Genomic DNA, 24866 nt, shown 5'->3' with positions numbered 1-24866 from the left:
GAGACCCTTCGCAGAGGCTGATGGTCAGTCACCTTTCAGTTGCCTATTGCTGCATTTTAGCGTTAAACTGGTACTAACGAGGTGTAACATTTGCCAAGACGGTGTTAACATGTAAAAAGAATGAAGTAATATTACAAAATGTACAACACTACACTGTGTAATTTGCTTTTTCTTGCCACATAATTTAGTCAACCCAACCGCATAATCTGGTTTTCTCAACCACATAAATAATTTCAGTGATCCCAGCTATAAGTAAGGAATTGCATCACAGCAGAAATAAAATAAAACACTACTAAGATGTATCATCTGATTCTAATGGCATTTTGACTTACTTTTCTTGCAATGGCAATATACTTCACACTGTTTCTGACATAAAACTTTTTTCATCTCTTAATTACTGCGTGACTGGAGCTTGCGGTCTCGACACAGTGGAGTTGTTTGAAGTATCCCTTCCGTTTACACATTCACAGTAATAGCAACCATCCCTTGTGACCTCATCCCTGCCCCGCACACTTAAAATAGCCCAAGGCATGGACGTTGTACATTAAAGTTACATAATTAGGGTTTGATTGCTCGGCTGCAGAGCACGTATGATTGTTTCCATCAAGTAAAAGCACAAAACATGTTTTATGCGTGTGAATGGGCCACGGGGCTAACTTGGGAGGGCCTGACCCACCCTTTAGAACCGGGGCTGCTGCAAATAAGATTTTTTTTTATCGACGTCTACATCTCACTCATTATATTTTATGTACTGCTGCGAAAGCACCATTGTCATTTCCTGTCCATCAACTTCAACCCCTTTATTTACTAATATTCGCCCTTTATTTACCACACAATAATAATATACACTCTTGGGCTTTCTTTGTTGGAGTAATGATAAGCAGCAATGCTAAGATGTACTTGTCAAGTTATGAATTACGTTTTTATTTAGTACTTTCGAGCACACAAGTTTATTCGATACTATAATCTTTATCCTGAGTAGTAAAATGGTTTGTCAAAGATCACACAACGTGTGCAAATGGTAATGCTGGAATTAACATGCGATATCCTGGTTCCTCTATGACTAATTTAGCATCCGTCTTTAAAATAAAGTCTAGACTTTCCGTTGTTGTGCTGAAGATTGGGCGTGATATTGCTGGCAAAAGTGCCCCTCCTTTGCCTGTTACCTGTGCTTTGGCCGTGGAGTCACCATTCCTCACTACATGGGGGAGGAGGGGAGTAGACAGGAAGAAAGATGATCAGAGGCGGGGGTACACCCGAGAGCATTCATCCTCTCCACTGTCCTTTTTGCAAGGGACACAGGGTACATGCAGTCTGGTGACTGACATACGGGCTCCTAAGCAGGTTCTTGTTTGATGTTGACTAAGCACACGCATCACAACACAAGCATGTGCCCTGATTACTAACATATGAATGACAAGATCAGATGTTACCTCTCGAATTGTATGTGCTGGTGTCATTATGAAGCAGGGCGTCACCGACACTTTTATTGTGTTTGATTATGTGCAGAGAATATGTTTGTTTGACAGACTTAGGATTTTTTCTGTGTTGTAGCTCTGCATTCTCTTTTTATGCTTACCGAATATTTACCTTTTTTCCATCTTCTCACAGATTTCAATAATGGAGGGCCTGAATAAAGCAATGAACAATTACATAGACGATTTGCTTGGACCAAGAGGTAATCCTTTTTTCAAGCTATATCCTCACCGTTAATGAATAAAATAATTCATTGTTTGGATCATCAGTGCTGACGATTTTAAGTTGAGCTAGTGAATTAAAATTTGCTCACTGGCTATTAATTAAAAGTGAACATTGTAATTCTTAACACACAGACTTTATTCAGCATATTGGACTCGGCTATTTACCAATATACTTATTTTTCAGATTTTGCCTCAGCGCATCCATGTGTAATGTAAACAAACATAAATATAATAACACGTAGCATGAGACTTTCTTTTGAAAGAACGTGTGCATTTGCCAACTCAGCAGGAACAGTCATCATTACTCCTGCTTACTTTAACTCACATTTTACTGAAACAAATCCACACCGAGTCAGTACGTAACCATAGCCCTGCAGTGTGCCTTAAGCACCAGCGGCCCTGGCCCTGTTTTCTTTCTCAACCCGAGACTGCTTCTGAGAGGACTAGAATAATGTGATGCAAAACAGCGCCAGCTCTTCAAACAGTAACATGAAAATTAGGTTAAAGGTACATGCAGTCCCTGGGCCCTTGCAGGAGTCGCGGTTTCCTCTCCAACTCTTCAGTTAATGCTCCTTCAGAACATATGAAACCCATCTCGAAGAAGGTGTTGTGGTGTTTTGTAAGAGAAAGTGAAGTATCAGTCGTCTTTTCACTGTGTATTTGCACATGAATAATGATTAGCATTTTACCTAGCAACAGCATTGTTAAATAAAGATCAGCAGAGTGCTACACACATAAAACGTATGTACTCCAGTGGCTCTTCAAGCCACCAACCCCTCCTTAAAAGCACACGTACCAATTACTGCAGGTTGACATGGTGTCCCCATGTTATATATTGTATACTCTGGCATAACCCTGACATACATTTAGTGGAAGCAGACCTGTATCAATGATCTTTCCAGATTCTGAGACTTTTCGACTTCTCAAAATTTGGCAAAATTTTCTGTGCGGTGCGAGCAGATGTGTTCAGCAGATCAGTGGTCAAAGTCTGCCTGACAGGGACAGAGAAACTTAAAGCAATACTTTGCCGGGATCTTGGTCCAGCACAGACCAGAAGGGGTGGGGAGGGGTGGGTGTGTGTTGCTGGGGTTGGACCACGTTTAATTCTGCTGCTCATAATTCACCATATCTCTACAGATTCTTTTGGAGATGCATGATTGCTGTCTAGTGGGTCAGATTCTGTGCTTTTTCACCCAAAGTTTCAGTGCTTTAAAGCATAACCTTCCACTTCAGCACTAAGGGGCCCATTATGATCGCGGACGGACTTGAGTCCGTCCGCGACCATAGAGGAGGAGGGAACCTCCGCATGGCCTGCGGAGTTCCCTCCTGTCCAATTAGGATGTGACCGCCACCCTGGCGGTCACATCCTCTATTTTTACCATTGCGGAGGGTGCGGCTTCAAGCTGCACCCGCCGCAATGGTAAAAATGCATACATTGCATTTGTATGCAGAAAACGGCAGGCACCGTGCAGTGCCTTCCGATTTCTGCAACAAATGCAGGGGGGTACCATAGGTACCCCCCATGTGCTCCCCCACCCCCCCTTAACCAAGGGGGCCCGCAACGGGCCCCCGCAGTGAAGTTCCACATGCTTTTCCACGGCGGAAAACCCGCCGCGGAAAAGCATTTTTTAAAGCCCATCCTAATATGGCTGGCGGTGTCTGAGAGACACCGCCACCATATTAGAGCTTTTCCGCCGCGGTTGTAAGCCAACCGCGGCGGAAAAGCTGCGGACAGAAACCATGACCCACCAGCCATCCTAATGTGGCGGTGGGTCTTTGGTGGGTCCGCTGCAGTTTTTCCGCATCCTCCGGGCCGGCGGTGGCTTCCGACGGCCCGGAGGATGCGGAAAAAACGTAATCTTAATAGGCTCCTAAATTTGCATAAATAGAAATGCAGTTCATTCGGACATCAAGTGACCATTTATGCTATTCCGGATTGCCTTAAATCAGGTCAGGTTACCCTGATCCTAAAGAAACCAAGTGAGGATCCCACTGACCTTCTTAACTTTCGACCAATCACTAACCTCCCCACCTTGGCAAAACTTTTGGAAAAATGTGTGCTCGCCCAACTTTGTCATCACATTGACCATTTCCAACTCCTGGACCAATGCCAATCTGGTTTCCTCCCAGGTCATAGCACAGAGTCGGCGCTAATACACATCGTGGATGATGCGCTTAGAATGCTGTATCACAGTGAGTCGTACATACTGATCCTTCTCGACCTTTCGTCAGCATTTCACACTGTCAAACATGATCACCTAATTGACCTAGAACACAGGATGGGGCTGTCTGGGCCGGTTTTCAGCTGGTTCTCTTCGTTCCTCAAGAAGAGATCCCAATGTTTCAAGGTGGGCCATTCCTTGTCCCTCCCTGCACCAGTCACCATGGGTGATCCACAAGTTTCAGCATTGTCCCCCATGCTCTTTAAACTGTTCATGGAGCCTCTGATGGAAATTTAAAAATCATCCATCATTCGCTATCATATGTATGCGGATGATACCCAACTATACCTGAAGATCACCTCCCCCGAAGGCATCCAGTCCCTCAAATCAGTCCTGCTGGAAACACAAAGCTGGCTGACACGCAATCACCTGAAGCTTCATGCTCTTAAAACGGAATTCCTACTGATCTCACCCCACAACCAATCCCTCATCATGGAACAATGGTTGACTCAGCTGACTGCTCTTAACTGCAGTCCACACCTCGTGGACTCGGCATCATATCTGGGTATCATTCTAGACAAAAGCCTGAACATGCAGAAGCACATCAGTTCCCCCACCTAAGGAGCGAACTTTCAACTCAGTTTTCTTAGGAAACTCAAACCCTTCCTCCTTGCTCATGACCTCAAGGTTGCAGTACAAGCATTAGTGATCTCAAAGCTTGACTATGGTAGTGCAATACTTTGTGGCCTGCCTAGAGTAAAGACTGCTCCTCTTAGGCCTACCCTCAGTTCCGCTGCTAGGCTTTTAACTGGTACAAAGAAATACTACCACATATCTCCGGACTTGCGGGAACTAATTTGGTTTCCTTATAAAGCTCGGATGTAGTTAAAAATTGCATGCATGTCTCACAAAGCCATCCACTTCAAGACCCCGCTGTACGTGTGCATTTGCAAACTCAGCAGGAGAATTCATCATTACCCCTCCTTACTTAAACTCACATTTTACTGAAACAAATCCACACTGAGTCAGTACGGAACCATAGCCCTGCAGTGTGCCTTAACCACCAGCGGCTCTGGCCCTGTTTTCTTTCTCAACTCGAGACTGCTTCTGAGAGGACTAGAATAATGTGATGCAAAACAGCGCCAGCTCTTCAAATAGTAACATGAAAATTAGGTTAAAGGTACATGCAGTCCCTGGGCACTTGCAGGAGTCGCAGTTTCCTCTCCAGCTCTTCAGTTAATGCTCCTTTCAGAACATATGAAACCCATCTCAAAGAAGGTGTTGTGGTGTTTTGTAAAAGAAAGTGAAGTATCAGTCGTCTTTTCACTGTGTATTTTCACATTAATAATGATTAGAATTTTACCTAGCAACAGCATTGTTAAATAAAGCTCAGCAGAGTACTATACACATAAAACGTATGTACTCCAGTGACTCTTCAAGCCACCAACCCCTCCTTAAAAGCACATGTACCAATTACTGCAGGCTGACATGGTGTCCCCATGTTATGTATTCTATACTCTGGCATAACCCTGACATACATTTAGTGGAAGCAGACATGTAACAATGATCTTTCCAGATTCTGAGACTTTTGAACTTCTTAAAATTTGGTAACATTTTCTGTTTGGGTGCGAGCAGATGTGTTCAGCAGATCAGTGGTCAAAGTCTGACTGGCAGGGACAGGGAAACTTAAAGCAATACTTTACAGGGATCTTGGTCCAGTACAGACCAGAAGGGGCGGGGTGGGTATGTGTTGCTGGGGTTGGACCACGTTTGCTTCTGCTGCTCATAATGCACCATATCTCTACAGATTCTTTTGGAGATGCACGATTGCTGTCTAGTGGGTCAGATTCTGTGCTTTTTAACCCAAAGTGGCAGTGCTTCAAAGCATAACCTTTCACTTCAGCACTAAATTTGCATAAATAGAAATGCAGTTCATTGGGACATCAAGTGACCATTTGTGCTATTCAGGATTGACTTAAATCAGGTCAGGTTACCCCGATCCTAAAGAAACCAAATGAGGATCCCACTAACCTTCTCAACTTTCGACCAATCACTAACATCCCCACCTTGGCAAAACGTTTGGAAAAATGTGTGCTCGCCCAACTTTGTCATCACATTGACCATTTCGAACTCCTGGACCAATGCCAATCTGGTTTCCTCCAAGGTCATAGCACAGAGTCGGCGCTAATACACATCGTGGATGATGCGCTTAGAATGCTGGATCACAGCGAGTCGTGCATACTGATCCTTCTCGACCTTTCGTCAGCATTTCACACTGTCAAACATGATCACCTAATTGACATAGAACACAGGATGGGGCTGTCCAGGCCGGTTTTCAGCTGGTTCTCTTCGTTCCTCAAGAAGAGATCCCAATGTTTCAAGGTGGGCCATTCCTTGTTCCTCCCTGCACCAGTCACCTTGGGTATTCCACAAGGTTCAGCATTGTCCCCATGCTCTTTAACCTGTTCATGGAGCCTCTGACGGAAATTTAAAAATCATCCATCATTTCCTATATTAGGCATGCGGATGAAACCCAACTATACCCGAAGATCACCTCCCCCCGAAGACGTCAAGTCCCTCAACTCAGTCCTGCTGGAAACACAAAGCTGGCTGACACGCAATCACCTGAAGCTTCATGCTCTTAAAACGGAATTCCTACTGATCTCACCCCACAACCAATCCCTCGTCATGGAACAATGGTTGAATCCGCTGACTGCTCTTAACTGCAGTCCACACCTCGTGGACTCTGTATCATCTCTGGGTAGCATTCTAGACAAAAGACTGAACATGCAGAAGCACATCACCAAAGGAGCGAACATTCAATTCAGTTTTCTTAGGAAACTCAAACCCTTCCTCCCTGCTCATCACCTCAAGGTTGCAGTACAAGCATTGGTGATCTCAAAGCTTGACTATGGTAGTGCAACACTTTGTGGCCTGCCTAGAGTGAAGACCGCTCCTCTTAGAGCTACCCTCAGTTCAGTTGCTAGGCTTTTAACTGGTACAAAGAAATACCACCACATATCTCTGGACTTGCGGGAACTGAATTGGCTTCCTTATGAAGCTCGGATACAGTTAAAAATTGCATGCATGGCTCACAAAGCCATCCACTTCAAGACCCTGCTGTAACTTGCGCAGAAACTGGAACTTTCTTGTGGTTCTAGAGCCTCCAGAAGCACCAACACGCTTTAGCTTAAACCTCAAAAAGTCAAGAAAAAAGGACCTGTAACCAAGTCTTCTCTGGGGTGGCTCAGAGGATCTGGAACTCCCTTCCCCCCGAAGTCAGGGTGAACCCTTCTACTGTCTTCTTCAAAAAAGAAGTCAAAGGGCTCCTGATGAAGACATTTCTGCCTTAGCATGGCTCCTGCATCTGATTCGGGGTCCATACCAGTTGTTTCTGGCTCAACCACCTGGTTCACAATTAGGTCGGACAATTCTAGACTGTGATTTTGCCTGTTGGTGTGTCTACTTTTTGTTTGTCAATTTTAGACTTTGATTCTGTCGATTTGTCTATTCTGTTTTGTATGTTTATACCCTTTGTTGCATAATCAGTAAAATACCCTTATGATGCATAATATGTAAAGCGCTCTGATATCCTCGGTGGTCATGTTCGCGCTATATAAAACTTTCAAAATAAATAAATAAAATAAATAAAATACATTTGTAGTGGAATCCCTGCCAGGCACTGTTTCCAAAAAATACTTTCTGTTCCCTGTGTATCTACAAACACTTTTACCCTCTTTCCACACCTTAATGCGCTGTGGTGATTAGGGATGCAAAAGTCAGGAACGCTAAGTGTTTGCAGCTCTGTAGTGCACATCACAGGGGATCGATAAAATTATAAACTTGCATGTGTTGTACATAAGGAGTATGTGCGATGTCTTCAGCATGTGTTCCCCGTTAAGGATTGTATGCATAGGAGGTAGAACATAGAATGTTGTAGATGAAGTGGTCTGAGTCAGTTGCTCCTGAGCTGTTGATGGATGAGGTGTTCTTCAATAAATGTTATTATTACATTATCTTACCATATCTCGTTATCTTACCTGATCCTTTACGAAGTGGACTACCTTTGAAAGCCACAATATCCTCATTTCTTCTTCAGAAAGGTGGAAGGGTGAGCCACTCCAAATTATGTGTATAAATGAAGATTGTCTGGGTTTAACGCCGCACTTACTCTACTTCAAGAATACTATGCAAGATTGTAAAGTAGGACTCTGGAAACCGGCGGTTGTATGAATTATTTATTAGGTACAAGACAACACACCATAAGCTTCTGTCGCCTGGAAGGGAACTCACTCAACTGACCAAACTGTTGTCAACTGTCACTATAGAACACACAGCTGTCAACATTCCAGCTCACACCTAACCAATAGCGCGCAGGGAAACAGCACGCGCAGGGGAGGGTGAGGGAAAGGAAGAAAGGGCTAAGTCCTAACACATCTCCTTCCCTAAAGAACATAAAGTTAAAAACTTACTACAAGTGAAGCTGTAATGAAACTAAAAGAGCTAATCACAAACAAAGTCTTTGTATTTGCTGGGTTTGCCGAGAATGCGGCCAAAGCTACTTGTGCTAGCCCTTGCTTCGCCAGCATCACTGATAGACATACTCCCTGGGTCTATCTGGGGCCATCACCAGAATATAAATAGTTTTTTGTCTCTTTTGATTTGAGATTACACTCCACATCCTCACTCTCCGATTTCTCTTGTTCATTTTCTGTAGTACTTGTGTCCAAATTGTCCTGTGATACAACGGATGCATCTGAGCTAAGATTCTTGTACTCGCCAATAGATTCAAAGAACTCACGGTTAGGCCCATACTGGTATCATAGTTCTCCAATGGTGTATCAGTGCAATTATCCTCCTGCTCAGACTCGTCTTCCTCATATTCCAACCATTTTGAGTTGTGTCCTTCGTTCACGGTTCTTTGTTCCATCCCTTTTTTTCTTTTACTTCTGATCCGTGACACACAGATATTTTAGAAGCGTGCCACACTCTTCCATCACTGAGTAAGGCCGAGTTACAAAAAACTTTAACGACATCTAAAGGTGCCGTAAACCTATTTTCCCCCTTGACAACATGACCACTTTTTTTAATTCTCACTTTGTCTCCAACTTTGATGCTGACCTCTTTGCAGCTTTTGCTTATGTCGTATTTTTCCTTGTATGCTGCTTGTGCTTCTTTGATCCTTTTCCTAATAGTTTCCACAGACCATTCCGTTACTCTCGCCGACTTGAGCCATCCAATATTGTCTTTTGAAATGGGGGTTCTCCCTCTCATAACTTCAAATGGGCTCACTAACGTTTTTTCACTGGGAGTAATTCTGTACCCCCAAATCATTTTGTTCACTTCTTTTCTCCAACATTTACCATTGTTGTTAGCTAATTGGATGGTTCCTTTTATCACCCTATTAAATCTTTCAACAGCTCCATTACCAGCCGGATGATAGACCGAGGTTGTTTTGTGGGTGATGCCATTCCTTTCCACAAACCTTTTAAATGTGTCCGAAGTGAATTGGCTACCATTATCGCTAACAATGGTTTTAGGGATTCCTTCCCTAGTGAATACATCCTCCATGAATGTCATTAGATCACTTGTTTCCACTTTCCTACATACTTTTATTTCTGGCCACTTTGAAAAGTGATCCACTAACACCAGTATATGGCTCATCCTGCCATTTTATTGGTCCAGTTATATCCACACCAACCCTTTCCCATGGCATGTTTGGGCAAGCCAATGGTTGCAGAGGTGGTCGGAGGGTTGTTTGTGTCTTATCCGAATTTTCACATTCGATGCAGTCTCTTACAGCTCTCTATATCGCAGCCTGGCCACCAATACCAACATTTTATTCTTTGTTTGGTTTTGTTTATGCCCAAATGTCCCTCATGGCATATTTTCTTTTAATTCTCTCTCTTAGCATCTTGGGTGGTATAACTTTCCCTTGTCTTAAAATGACGTTGTCTTCCACGGATAGCTCATTTCTCAATTCCCAAAATGTTCTTTATTCAGCTTCTTGACATTTCTTCCTTGGTCAACCCTTTACAATGAGTTCACATACTTTTTGTAATGTCTTGTCCTTAAGACAACCTTGGGTCCACTCATCTTTCAGAATAGTTGGGAATTCCTCGCTGATACTTGCAACACACAATTCTTCTTCCTTTACTTCTTTCTCCACATTTTGTAAAGGCAATCTACTAAGAAAATCTACCACCACGTTTTTAACTCCCGGCAAGTACTGTACTTCTTAGTTGTAATCTAAAAGCCTTATGGATAGGGGTGCCAACCTGGGTGACGCACTGTACAACCCTTTCACAGTTAGCACTTTAGTTAGAGGTTTGTGATCGCATCGCAGAATGATTTTCTTGCCCCAAATGTACTGACGGAAATGTTCAATTCCCCACACACATGCCAGTGCCTCCCGTTCAATTACAGAGTATCTTTCCTCTGTCGCTGTTAATGAACGAGAAGCAAATACCTCCTTACCTGAGCTTTTTATTTGCGTGAGTACAGCTCCAATTCCTTTCCCACTCGCATCAGTGGTGATTGCGAAACCCAGATTACCATCAAATCCTTGTAGGGGTGGTGCCTCGCAAATTTCTTTCTTCAGTCTTTTGAAACTCTTCTCGCACTCTTGTGTCCACTCGAATTTGCTTTTGTTTTTCAAAAGTGTTCTAATATTGTATGTCTTTGCTGAAAAGTCTTTTACAAATTTAGAGTAGGACTCTACCAGACCTAAGAGTGCTCTAAGTTCCTCTTTGTTTACAGGTACAGGTGCGTCTTTACTCTATTTTTACTGAATTTGCATTTTTTGTATTCAGCAGTCATACCACATTTCTCCAATTTCTTTAGTACCTGTAAAAATCTGTTATCATGGTCTGTCTGATCTTTACCCATCACCAAGATGTCATCCTGGAAGATGAGTATGTTCCTGACTCCTTTAAAAAGTTCCTGTATTAGTCTTTGAAATAACGCTGCAGCAGACGCTGAAACACCCAAAAGGCGAGATGAACGTTGTGAGGTGTCTGCTTTCCATATTTAATGGTACCTGATGGTATGCTGCGGCCAGATCAATTGTAGAGAACACACTCATTCCCTTGGTGAGGGACAACATTTTCCCAATTCTAGGGTGGGGGGTATTGGTCTACAACTATATTTTTATTTAGGTCTCGCAAGTCCATGCACAGTCTCAGTTTGCCATTGGTCCTCCTTGCGACCACCAAACGTGTGACCCACTCTGCAGATTCCGTTGGCTCAATAATGTCAGCTTCCAGTAATTTGTTGATCTCTTCCCTAACCTCCTCCCTTAGTGTTAAGGGTATGTGCCTGACTTTATGTAAACAAGGGATGGCATCCTCTTTTAGTTTTATTTTGTGTTGAAAGCCCTTCAACTTACCGATCTTACCATTAAATACACTTGGGAATCTTTCCATAAGGTCTCTATCAAGTAAAGTGTCCTGTTGCATTACAAGAACTGGCTCTGAGCTGTTAGGGTTAAGGGTAATGCTGAGCTTTCCCTGATCTTTCCATCCTAATACAGACGGACCAGTGGCTGCGACATATAATTTGCTGTTCATTTCTCTTTCCTTAAATGTGAAAGTTAGTTCCCTGAAACCGACCAGTTCAATTGGTTCGCCAGTGAAAGTTTTCAATGTTATGTCAGGTTTCTCCCATTTTTTTCCCAATACACTAAGAAATTTATTTTTCCACAGTTCACGGTTAACAATGGTGCACGGAGAACCAGAGTCAGCAATTATCTCAATCTTTACTCCCCCTGTTTCCACCTTGCGCACAGGTTTCTTCTTATTGTTATTATCTTCTTTCTTATTTTCAGTTACTTCTGTTACATTTAGTACACATATTGTATTCAGACTCATCAGAAGAGTTTGTCTCCTCCTCCTTTTCTTCCTGAACATACTTTACATTAGCTTTACCTCTTCTTCTGCAAGCCTTTTGGAAATGTCCAATCAGACCACCTTTGCCACAGTTGTTATTCCTAGCCGGACAATTCCAGTTGTTAGCCAAATGCTTGTTGCTGCTGCAACGATAACATCTTAATTCTTCATATGTTCTCCCTTTACTGCTGGGTCTTTGACTTTCCATTCCTTTGCTCTTGTAATTTGTAACCTTTTTCCTTGTTCCACTTACTTTTGCTACCTCATTTGTTTCATCATTTTTATTTTTGTTTTCATGGATAACTTCCTTTGCACATCGTCCAGTTAGCTCTGCTTTTTTGACAATATCTATAACCTGTTGTAGAAGTTTCCCACCTTTTGCCCACAGAGCATCTTGTATGTTAGGATTTGCAGCACACATGACAATTTGGTCCCTTATGAGATCATCATGCATATTTTCAAATTTGAATGATAGTGCCAAGTTTTTTAATGCAGCCACATAATCATCTATGCTTTCATCCTTACCCTGTTTCCTTCTGTAGATTTTGTATCTATGGACTACAACACACACCGTTGGTTTATAATAACAATCCAAATCCTCCATAGCATCATCATATACATTCCTATCAACCCCATCATGTGTTTTGTTTGTAATGTTATTGTACACCTTTAATCCTCCAGCACCAAGGCAGTGCAATAAAATCTTTTTCTTTTCTTCAGGTTTCATTGGTTCATCCTCCTTCTCAAATGTGGTTATGTAATTGCTAAAATACTCTTTCCACTCTTTCCATTTTATTGCTGGAGCACCAGCATCCTTTATAAATGGTTCTGGTGGTTGCAGATTGTAAGCGTTGCCAGTTGCCATGTTCTCTTGCTACCAACAGTGCCTGCTATAAAGTAGTTGTTAGACCTGACACCTTTTGGCGTGATTCTTCCCCCATATTTTGCCTCTGACTCATGTGTTTTGATGCTGTGCTGGATTTCGTTTTTGCTGATTTAGATGTTTTGGACACTCTGCCACTGCTGATCAGTGTCAGAGTGTAAGTGCTCCTTCTGTAAATTGTGATATTGATTGAGTATACCTAATTGGCATATTTGTATCACCACGAAGTCCCTAGTAGAGGGCACTGTGTGTGCCAGGGCTGGTGATGACAAATGCTACTAGTGGGCCTGCAGCGCAGATTGTGCCACCCACATGAGTAGCTTTAAAATGGTGACTCAGGCCTGCCAGCGCAGAGCCTGTGTGCAGTCAGTGACTGCCATGTCAGCCTGGCCAGTGTCCCCACTGGCTAGGCCTAATCCTTCCCTGTCTGTGCACATCAGTCACCCCTATGGAAGGCTCAAGGTACCCCCCTGGGCAGGGTGCAGTGTATGGATAAGGTAGAGCATGTGCTAGTGCAGGTACTATGCTCTGGTAGTGGGCTGCAGCCATTTTGTGTGCTCACTGCTGTAAGGCTATCTTGCTCCATAGAGTAACATGGAGGGGGGCTGGGCCCATGTGATACCAGCCTATCTCCCCATAGGAACAAGATGGGACATAAGTGAAAGATATCGCTGGACTCAGAATTTAATGACACATCTTTTAGTGAAGGGTGTTTTTGAATCCTGTGTTGGAGAATAGCACTTTTAGAAAGTGGCTGTTCTCTTGTCTAAACCTTTCTGTGTGCCTGGGTTTGTGGAATGTCTGCCTGGTCTGGATGTGACAGGGAGGGGCTGCAGAGCCCCAGAGGAGAGGGTCGGAGCCATCCCGGGGATGAAAGGGCACATCTGCCTGCCTGGGAGGAGGGAGGAAGGAATGCCAGATAAGTGCTGGGCTGCGCCTGCCTACCTCCCCCCACATTAGCTCTCTCCTGGTGGTCAACTGACACCACTGGCCCTGAAGCTGACAGGAAGAAGAAAACCAGAGACACCTCAGTGCTCCGCAACCCCCAGAACTGGTTTGGACTGGACCCAGGGCCTCCATGCACAAAGAACTTCAAAGACATTGGGGGTATAAGGACAGGACCCCTGTCTGCAGAGAGTTAGATTCTGATATTCTGCAACCAAGAAGGAACCTCGGCTGGAAGGAGGACAGCTAGGGAACAAAAGGAAGACTGCCTTGCTGTGTGCTCTAAGGGCTGACCTGTTCTACTGTCTACCTGGAAGCTGAGGAGAAGAAAAGGGACTTTGCTGTGTGCTGTGACCCTGCCTACTTGAAACTGCCAAGACTCTGCTGTGTGCTGTGTCTACAACTGAATCTCCAAGGGCCTGAGAAGAGCTGGCCTCCTGTTGGGAACCCAGGACTAAAGGTTCCTAAAGCTATCCCAGAAAACGGCTGGAAAATCGTGCTGTTGGGACCCGAGACGCGTGGTGCTAAACTGCGGAGCGTGAGGAAGGGATCGGTGTGCTCATCGGCACATTAACCGTGAGGGTTGGAGGCTTGTGGAGCCTCCCCTCGTGAAATCTGCTCCCAGGTGGTGGCAAGGTCGAGAGGGGGGTCTAGTCGGGACCAGCGCCCTTGAAAACCCTTTGCCGCCAAATCACCACCGCGGCCCGGGGCCAGGAAAACCCCCCCGCGACTTGCTCCGAGGTCCAGGAGCTGCCGCGGCGAAGAACGAAGCCGCCGCGACCCCATTGGCTGAGGGAGCCGAGCCCCCTCACTAACGCCGCGACGGGATTGGCCCGCGCGGCGCAGCGTCATCAGCTGTGGTGTGCCGTGATTGGCTGCCTCCGCTGAAGCTGCGGGAGGTGCCGAAGATTTGCCCAAAATCACCGCCGGGACCGGGGAAGAGCTCTGACCCCGCCGAGGGACCTGGAAGCGTCCCGCACCCCTGGCCAGCCGTCCCTCCATCAGGTGAGCTTCACCGCCTCCCCCGCCGCTCGTTGGATTGTCGAGAGCGGGCGGGAGAGAAAAGGGGACCGGCCGGGGCGGGGACGCGTGCAGTCTGCACGGCTGGTGCGCAGTGGTGCGCCTGAGTCCCAGGAAGACGCGAGGCTGCCCCGGGGACGAGAAAGAGTCCCTGGGCCTCGCGAGGGAGTTTAAACAGCGCATGAAGCCCACAGATACAAGTACACGTGGGCCTTGTTTTCTTTGCTCATGTTGAGAGCCTCACAGTTATAAATCAGTGGCCATATTTTCTTAAGAGCTGATTTAAGGGACTAGAGACCATTTTATGATTTGGAACCTGAGACTATTGTTTTGAATGACCAGAACTGCCTATTTACAAGTACCATCCAAGAGAATTACGTGCAACCTTTACGCTAGAAATGCTATGTGTTCTAAAGAAGTGATTATCATGCAACTGCTTCCTTTACATGCTGAAACTAGATAAAGTTATATTTTATATATACTTACCTGTGTGGTCTCAGTTTGTGGTGGATTGGGAATTACTGTTGTGTTAAGTGCAAATGTTATCCACATTGCCTCCGAGTTTAGCCTAGACTGCTCGCGCCATGCTACCTAGAGGGTGAGCAGGGGTTATCTCAGAGGGTTATTCCATCGCCCTGACCGGAACTAGGGGTCCCTACTTGGGCCAAGGTACTTACCTTTGCCAACCAGAGACTCCCGGTTCTAACATTGGTGGCTCGCGGTGGGATTTTGAACTAATAATTGCACTTGACCTGCAGTGATTTCTTGTACATCACTAGTCTAGTTTAGCGGAACAGGTTGCGCAGGATTTTTTTGCTTTTTGGTGAAACCTTTTTAGTTGAAAAAGGGTAGGAGGTACCATGTCTCAGAACGCGCAAAGCATGAACGCAGAAGGGGAAGTGGAATTTGAAATCCAGGAGTTGCTCACCTATAACAAGGGGCAACTGAGAAAATTCTGCAGACAGCTTGAATGCCCAGTAAGGGGCGGCGCAAACAAGGAAGAGCTACGGACAGCTCTGAGGGCCTGGTGGGAGGCCAAACATGGTGACCCAGAAGCTACTATTGAAGAGGGTGGCGCACAGGAGATTGGGTTTTTGCCCAGTGAATTGCCAGTGGCGAAGCCAGCGTCTAGGGCCGGCAGCACCCACTCCAGTAGGATGATTTCTCCAGAGGAGTTGGAGGAGAATCAGAGAGCTAGGGCCCATGAGATTGAGCTTTTGAAGCTCAAAGCGGAAGCCGAAGAGAAGAGACTGCGCCTAGAAGTTGAGAAAGAGGCGCAGGAGAGAGCGGCGCAGGAGAGAAGGCAGGCGCTCGCTCAAGAGGAGAAGAAGCTCCAATTGGCTCATGAGAGGAGCATGAAGGAATTGGATTTCAAATATAAAGAGAGGGGGTCCAGTTCTAATGGTGGCAGCGCACAACCAGTACAGGCGGGTAAGGTATACATACCAAAGGATCTGGTACAGAATTATCAGAGGGGTGAGGATATTTATGCGTGGTTCAGAGCGTATGAACTTGCCTTAAAGATGAATGAGGTGCCTGAGAAGAATTGGGGAGCAGGATTGTGGAAGCATTTTGAGGCCTCTGGGAGGGATGTTTTGGCACCCTTAGAAGCAAAGGATGCTTTGTCCTACTCCGCCATGAAGGAGGCTTTGTGCCTCAGGTATGGGCTCACTGCTGAACAGTACCGCCAGAAGTTTAGGAACTTCAAGAAGCTTGATTCAAGTACTTGGGTGGAGTGTGTGAGTATGTACACGCGTGCACTGGAAGGTTGGATGAAGGGCAGCAAAGTTACTGATTATGTGGGGTTGTGTCACTTGATTAGTAGGGAGCACTTAAGTAGTTTGTGTGTCCCAGAGCTGCGCCAGCATCTTTAGGATAGTAAGTTAACTGATCCCAGTGAGCTTGCTAAAGAGGCGGACCGGTGGACTAGCACCAGGGTCCACAAGGGGGTGGTAAGTACCCCAGCCAAAGGTGGACAGGGTCCCCAGCAGAAGAGTGGGGGGGACACGGGTAATCAAAAGGAGTCTTCTAAAGGGCCCCAAAGTAGTTCCCAAGAGAAGGTGTCTCAACCCCCCAAGTCTAAGAAGTCCTGGCCCCATAAGGGCCCGCAGGACAAGAAGACCCTCACTTGCTATGCATGTAGGGAGGTGGGGCACATTGCTCCAAACTGTCCAAAGAAGAAATCTGCACCCACTGGTGCTCCAGCTCCAGCTCCGGCGATAGCCAGTGTAGCTTTGGGAGGGGATTTGATTTCTAGTGGGGAGGAGGGGTTAGCATTGATGACCCTTGTCTCTCTAGGAGACCAAGAGATGGTCCAGGAAACCTTGCTGCCCCAAAATACTAAGAAATACGGGCAGAAGGTGACCATCAATGGACAGGTGGTGGAGGCTCTGAGAGACACAGGGGCCAGCGTGACATCGGTTAGGTGTCAGTGGGTGTCTGAAGAGCAAATTGTTCCCCAGGTACTCCGGCCTGTGGTGGCAGCTGACAGTTCAGTGCGCTACTGCAGGCTGGCGAAAGTTCCATTTGAATGGGGAGGAGTCTCCGGTATTTTGGAGATTGTTGTAAGTGATGCCTTGCCTGTAGATTGTCTATTAGGTAATGACCTGGAGAGCTCCCCATGGAACGAGGTGGAGCACAGGACTCACTTGGAGATGTTGGGTTTGCCTGCGTGGATCTGTGTGTCCACCCGTGCAATGACAGCAAGAGAGGGCGGTCTAACAGAGCTGGAGCCTGGAACAATGGCCCAGGGACCTGCCAAGAGAGGAAGGGGTAGAGGGTGCGGGAAACCGGCCCCCACTGTTCCCACGGTCCAGGAGGAGGCAGACCCGGAAGGGGATGCCCTGGAACCTACAGGGGAGCAGGTGGCCGAACTAGGGGAATTGCCTGAGCTGTCCCAGTGGCAGCAAGAGGGTGGTCCCTCCAGGGAGGAATTCTGCCAGGCTCAGAAGGAGTGCCCTTCTCTCATTGGCGTGCGGCAGCAGGCTGCAGACCCGGCCGCCGGCCTGGGGTCCAAGGAGCATTTGATCTATTGGGAGGATGACTTACTTTATAGTGAGCCTAAGTTCGCTGAGCCCGGCGCAGCCCGTGTGCTGGTGGTACCGGAGCGCTTCAGGAACTTCCTACTGGGTCTGGCTCATGACGTGCCTCTCGCAGGACATCTGGGGCAAGACAAGGCCTATCACAGGCTTGTCACCCATTTCTACTGGCCCCAGATGAAGACGCACGTCTCTGCCTTTTGTAAGTCTTGTCAGACTTGTCAGGCCAGTGGCAAGAGTGGAGGGAAGCGCGTGGCACCCCTCCAACCCTTTCCCGTGGTGAGCACCCCTTTTGAGCGGGTGGGCATTGACATCGTGGGGCCCCTGGATCACAGGACAGCCCTAGGCAACAGGTTTATCCTGGTCTTGGTGGACCATGCCACTCGGTACCCGGAAGCCCTTCCGCTCAGGACAGTCACCGCCCCAGTGGTGGGCCGTGCCCTGATGGGGATCTTTTCCCGGGTGGGATTTCCGAAGGAGGTCGTTTCGGACCGCGGGACAAACTTCATTTCTAAATATATGAAGTCCCTGTGGAGTGAGTGTGGGGTGACATACAAATTCACCACTCCTTACCACCCTCAAGGAAATGGTTTGGTTGAGAGATTCAACCGCACATTGAAGGGCATGATCATGGGCCTGGAGGAGCCCATGAGGCGGAAATGGGATGTCTTGTTGCCATGCCTGTTGTTTGCCTACAGGGAGGTGCCTCAGAAATCCTTAGGGTTCAGTCCCTTTGAGTTGCTGTATGGCCACCCTGTCAGAGGGCCTCTGGCTCTGGTGAAGGAGGGGTGGGAGAAATCCCGTGGGAAAACCCCTCAGGATGTGTTCAGCTATGTGCTGGCCATCCGCAACCAGACCAAGCGCTTCCGGAAGCTCGCTCAAGAGAACCTGGAGGCTAGCCAGGAGGAAATGAAGAGGTGGTATGACCAGAACACTTCTCTGGTTGAGTTCCAACCTGGTCAGAAGGTGTGGGTGATGGCGCCAGTGGAGCCTTGTGCGCTCCGTGACAAGTGGTCTGGCCCATATGAGGTGGTGGAGCGCAAGAGCGAGGTTACCTATTTGGTTAACCTGAAGACTCCCAGGCAGCCACTGAGAGTGCTACATGTGAACCGCCTCAAACCCCACTTTGAAAGAACTGAAGTGACTATGCTCATGGCTACAGATGTTGGAGGGGAGGAGGATAGTGATCCTCTCCCTGACCTCCTGGCAGTCAAGGAGCAAGATGGGTCAGTGGATGGTGTGGTCCTCTCCCCCACCCTGACCCCAGAACAGCAGGAGGACTGTCGCCAAGTCTTGGGTCAGTTCGCCCCACTGTTCTCCGTGACCCCAGGTGTCACCAAGTGGTGCGTCCACGACGTGGACACTGGAGACAGCATGCCTGTGAAACAGAAGTTTTACAGGGTGGCTGACAAGGTCAGAGCTAGCATCAAGGAAGAAGTTTCCAAGATGTTGGCGCTTGGGGTTATTGAGCCCTCCAGCAGCCCCTGGGCTAGCCCAGTGGTCTTAGTGCCTAAGAAAGCTGCTACCCCCGGTGGCCCCCCAGAACTTCGGTTCTGCGTGGACTACCGTGGGCTCAATGCGGTCACGAAGACTGACGCGCACCCCATCCCCAGAGCTGATGAGCTGGTGGATCGGTTGGGAGCTGCCCAGTACCTGAGTACTTTTGATTTGACTTCAGGGTACTGGCAGATTGCCTTAACTGACGGGGCAAAGGAGAGGTCAGCATTTTCAACGCCAGAAGGACACTTCCAGTTTCGTGTCATGCCCTTTGGGTTGAAAAATGCCCCCGCCACATTTCAGAGATTGGTCAACCAGGTACTGGCAGGGCTGGAGCAATTCAGCGCAGCCTACCTGGATGACATTGCGGTGTTCAGCTCCACTTGGGAGGAACACCTGCAACACCTCACTGAAGTGTTGAAGGCTCTGCAGAAGGCAGGCCTCACTATCAAGGCCAGTAAATGCCAGATAGGGCAGGGATCTGTGGTGTACCTGGGACACCAGGTGGGGAGCGGCAAGGTGGCGCCCCTACAGGCAAAAATTGATACCATTCTGGCTTGGGAACCCCCCAAGACCCAGACTGAGGTGAGAGCCTTTTTGGGTCTCACCGGGTATTACAGACGGTTTGTCAAAGGCTATGGCACCATTGTGGCCCCTTTGACAGAGCTGACATCTAGAAATCAGCCCAGGAAAGTGAATTGGACTGAGGCCTGTCAAATTGCTTTTGACACCCTCAAAACTGCCATGTGCACAGCACCGGTGCTTAAGGCACCTGACTTTTCCAGTGAGTTCATTGTGCAAACTGACGCTTCAGAGCAAGGCGTGGGAGCAGTAATCTCACAGATCAATGATGAGGGAGGAGACCAACCTGTGGCTTTCATTAGCCGGAGGCTAATCCCCAGGGAACAAAAATGGAGTGCCATTGAAAGAGAAGCTTTCGCTGTGGTCTGGGCTCTGAAGAAGCTGAGGCCCTACCTGTTTGGGACTCACTTCCGTGTTCAGACCGACCACAGGCCCCTCAGATGGTTAATGCAGATGAGGGGTGAGAATCCAAAATTGTTGAGGTGGTCCATTTCCCTACAGGGGATGGATTTTACGGTAGAGCACCGCCCTGGTACAGAACACGCCAATGCTGACGGTCTGTCCAGATTCTTCCGCCTTAGTGATGAGGACTCCCAAGAGGTTGGGTAGTTCTCCCCACTTTCAGCTGGAGGGGACACGTGTTAGACCTGACACCTTTTGGCGTGATTCTTCCCCCATATTTTGCCTCTGACTCATGTGTTTTGATGCTGTGCTGGATTTCGTTTTTGCTGATTTAGATGTTTTGGACACTCTGCCACTGCTGATCAGTGTCAGAGTGTAAGTGCTCCTTCTGTAAATTGTGATATTGATTGAGTATACCTAATTGGCATATTTGTATCACCACGAAGTCCCTAGTAGAGGGCACTGTGTGTGCCAGGGCTGGTGATGACAAATGCTACTAGTGGGCCTGCAGCGCAGATTGCGCCACCCACATGAGTAGCTTTAAAATGGTGACTCAGGCCTGCCAGCGCAGAGCCTGTGTGCAGTCAGTGACTGCCATGTCAGCCTGGCCAGTGTCCCCACTGGCTAGGCCTAATCCTTCCCTGTCTGTGCACATCAGTCACCCCTATGGAAGGCTCAAGGTACCCCCCTGGGCAGGGTGCAGTGTATGGATAAGGTAGAGCATGTGCTAGTGCAGGTACTATGCTCTGGTAGTGGGCTGCAGCCATTTTGTGTGCTCACTGCTGTAAGGCTATCTTGCTCCATAGAGTAACATGGAGGGGGGCTGGGCCCATGTGATACCAGCCTATCTCCCCATAGGAACAAGATGGGACATAAGTGAAAGATATCCCTGGACTCAGAATTTAATGACACATCTTTTAGTGAAGGGTGTTTTTGAATCCTGTGTTGGAGAATAGCACTTTTAGAAAGTGGCTGTTCTCTTGTCTAAACCTTTCTGTGTGCCTGGGTTTGTGGAATGTCTGCCTGGTCTGGATGTGACAGGGAGGGGCTGCAGAGCCCCAGAGGAGAGGGTCGGAGCCATCCCGGGGATGAAAGGGCACATCTGCCTGCCTGGGAGGAGGGAGGAAGGAATGCCAGATAAGTGCTGGGCTGCGCCTGCCTACCTCCCCCCACATTAGCTCTCTCCTGGTGGTCAACTGACACCACTGGCCCTGAAGCTGACAGGAAGAAGAAAACCAGAGACACCTCAGTGCTCCGCAACCCCCAGAACTGGTTTAGACTGGACCCAGGGCCTCCATGCACAAAGAACTTCAAAGACATTGGGGGGTATAAGGACAGGACCCCTGTCTGCAGAGTTAGATTCTGAAATTCTGCAACCAAGAAGGAACCTCGGCTGGAAGGAGGACAGCTAGGGAACAAAAGGAAGACTGCCTTGCTGTGTGCTCTAAGGGCTGACCTGTTCTACTGTCTACCTGGAAGCTGAGGAGAAGAAAAGGGACTTTGCTGTGTGCTGTGACCCTGCCTACTTGAAACTGCCAAGACTCTGCTGTGTGCTGTGTCTACAACTGAATCTCCAAGGGCCTGAGAAGAGCTGGCCTCCTGTTGGGAACCCAGGACTAAAGGTTCCTAAAGCTATCCCAGAAAACGGCTGGAAAATCGTGCTGTTGGGACCCGAGACGCGTGGTGCTAAACTGCGGAGCGTGAGGAAGGGATCGGTGTGCTCATCGGCACATTAACCGTGAGGGTTGGAGGCTTGTGGAGCCTCCCCTCGTGAAATCTGCTCCCAGGTGGTGGCAAGGTCGAGAGGGGGGTCTAGTCGGGACCAGCGCCCTTGAAAACCCTTTGCCGCCAAATCACCACCGCGGCCCGGGGCCAGGAAAACCCCCCCGCGACTTGCTCCAAGGTCCAGGAGCTGCCGCGGCGAAGAACGAAGCCGCCGCGACCCCATTGGCTGAGGGAGCCGAGCCCCCTCACTAACGCCGCGACGGGATTGGCCCGCGCGGCGCAGCGTCATCAGCTGTGGTGTGCTGTGATTGGCTGCCTCCGCTGAAGCTGCGGGAGGTGCCGAAGATTTGCCCAAAATCACCGCCGGGACCGGGGAAGAGCTCTGACCCCGCCGAGGGACCTGGAAGCGTCCCGCACCCCTGGCCAGCCGTCCCTCCATCAGGTGAGCTTCACCGCCTCCCCCGCCGCTCGTTGGATTGTCGAGAGCGGGCGGGAGAGGAAAGGGGACCGGCCGGGGCGGGGACGCGTGCAGTCTGCACGGCTGGTGCGCAGTGGTGCGCCTGAGTCCCAGGAAGACGCGAGGCTGCCCCGGGGACGAGAAAGAGTCCCTGGGCCTCGCGAGGGAGTTTAAACAGCGCATGAAGCCCACAGATACAAGTACACGTGGGCCTTGTTTCCTTTGCTCATGTTGAGAGCCTCACAGTTATAAATCAGTGGCCATATTTTCTTAAGAGCTGATTTAAGGGACTAGAGACCATTTTATGATTTGGAACCTGAGACTATTGTTTTGAATGACCAGAACTGCCTATTTACAAGTACCATCCTAGAGAATTACGTGCAACCTTTACGCTAGAAATGCTATGTGTTCTAAAGAAGTGATTATCATGCAACTGCTTCCTTTACATGCTGAAACTAGATAAAGTTATATTTTATATATACTTACCTGTGTGGTCTCAGTTTGTGGTGGATTGGGAATTACTGTTGTGTTAAGTGCAAATGTTATCCACATTGCCTCCGAGTTTAGCCTAGACTGCTCGCGCCATGCTACCTAGAGGGTGAGCAGGGGTTATCTCAGAGGGTTATTCCGTCGCCCTGACCGGAACTAGGGGTCCCTACTTGGGCCAAGGTACTTACCAGTTAGCTCTGCTTTTTTGACAATATCTATAACCTGTTGTAGAAGTTTCCCACCTTTTGCCCACAGAGCATCTTGTATGTTAGGATTTGCAGCACACATGACAATTTGGTCCCTTATGAGATCATCATGCATATTTTCAAATTTGAATGATAGTGCCAAGTTTTTTAATGCAGCCACATAATCATCTATGCTTTCATCCTTACCCTGTTTCCTTCTGTAGATTTTGTATCTATGGACTACAACACACACCGTTGGTTTATAATAACAATCCAAATCCTCCATAGCATCATCATATACATTCCTATCAACCCCATCATGTGTTTTGTTTGTAATGTTATTGTACACCTTTAATCCTCCAGCACCAAGGCAGTGCAATAAAATCTTTTTCTTTTCTTCAGGTTTCATTGGTTCATCCTCCTTCTCAAATGTGGTTATGTAATTGCTAAAATACTCTTTCCACTCTTTCCATTTTATTGCTGGAGCACCAGCATCCTTTATAAATGGTTCTGGTGGTTGCAGATTGTAAGCGTTGCCAGTTGCCATGTTCTCTTGCTACCAACAGTGCCTGCTATAAAGTAGTCCTTACTTAACTAGACTGTTGTATCAATGTTATTTAGTCTTTTTAATGATCATACAGTATTGTGGTGTTACACAGTTCATATATTTATTGTTTCGATGCTTTCACAATTTCTCCGATAAATCTTCGTTTGTATTAATCGTCCATCGTTTGTTTTTATTTTACATTCCACTAAAAAGGCTTCCTTTTCGCGTTGCACGCAAGCTATAAGTGCGAGTACAAAAGAACTAGACCGGTCAATTTCCCCTCTCAAAGTGGCGTCGTAAGCGTCACGTAACGTACCGCGACTGCGCACCACGCCTGAGGAGACTCTTCTCACAGTTCCTCAGGCCGGCTCCTCACGAGGATTCTCTCGTCAAAAGTTGCAGATAATTCATTCCACACATATATTTTCCAAGCGGTTCGCTCACCCCGCCTTTGGAGCTCCTCTCGATGAGTTTTCCTTTTAAGCTGTGCCTCGCATTTGCACTTGAGGCGATCCTCACAATCTCTGCCCACGGAGCCACTTCCACCGGCGATATCTCGACGATTAACCGCTCCGTCACAGTTTCACTTTCCGCACAAGTTCACCAACCTTCTTCCATCAAGCACTTAAGCTTCAGGTTAGTGCTTTCCCTTCACGTACGCTTAAGCAGCACCAGTTTAACATTTCTTCTGATAAACTGCTTGCTCAAAACGCTTAAAGTATACTGCTTCTTTCTCACAGTACTTCCAAGCAACTTGCTTTCAATTTCCCGTATATCTTCTTTTTTTTTTCCACTTCTTACCGGGAAATTTTCTTCTCATGAATGTACTTAAGCTTCCTCTTACGTAGGTTCTTTGGTGTGTTGTCAGTCGTCCTCGTCACCAAATTGTAAAGTAGGACTCTGGAAACCGGCGGTTGTATGAATTATTTATTAGGTGCAAGACAACACACCATAAGCTTATGTCGCCTGGAAGGGAACTCACTCAACTGACCAAACTGTTGTCAACTGTCACTTTAGAACATACAGCTGTCAACATTCCAGCTGACACCTAACCAATAGCGCGCAGGGAAACAGCACGCTTAGGGGAGGGTAAGGGAAAGGAAGAAAGGGCTAAGTCCTAAGTCCTAAGAGAGATTGCACAGGCTGCTTTACACATTTGTACCTGGCTTGAAGGGCAGTTGCATAACACATACATTCTTAGCGGTGCCGTGTAATATTAGAACAGTTTGAATATATTTAATCCGGCTGAAATTCTAACTTGTTGAAACCTGTTCTAGAGAAAATCCTTTAGCCAACATTTTCCTAATTTTTGTTTCAAAATGAATATGAATGACGAATAACAAGTTAT

At 47.3% G+C, this 24866-nt stretch overlaps 1 protein-coding gene across 1 annotated transcript in view; it reads left to right on the top strand.

Moving 5' to 3' along the window:
- Positions 1–24866, top strand: part of ELOVL5 (ELOVL fatty acid elongase 5) — a 517949-nt gene that overhangs the window by 2806 nt on the left and 490277 nt on the right. Inside the window, exon 2 of the mRNA XM_078647945.1 lies at positions 1612–1678. Within this exon, the coding sequence (XP_078504071.1) occupies positions 1621–1678 (58 nt within the window). The 5' untranslated portion in view covers positions 1612–1620. The remainder of the gene's footprint in view (positions 1–1611; positions 1679–24866) is intronic.

Source organism: Lissotriton helveticus, chromosome 6 (assembly GCF_964261635.1).
Source record: "Lissotriton helveticus chromosome 6, aLisHel1.1, whole genome shotgun sequence".
NCBI lineage: Eukaryota > Metazoa > Chordata > Amphibia > Caudata > Salamandridae > Lissotriton > Lissotriton helveticus.
Note: the sequence above shows the minus strand (reverse complement) of the source record. Positions and strands in the feature narration are given on the sequence as shown.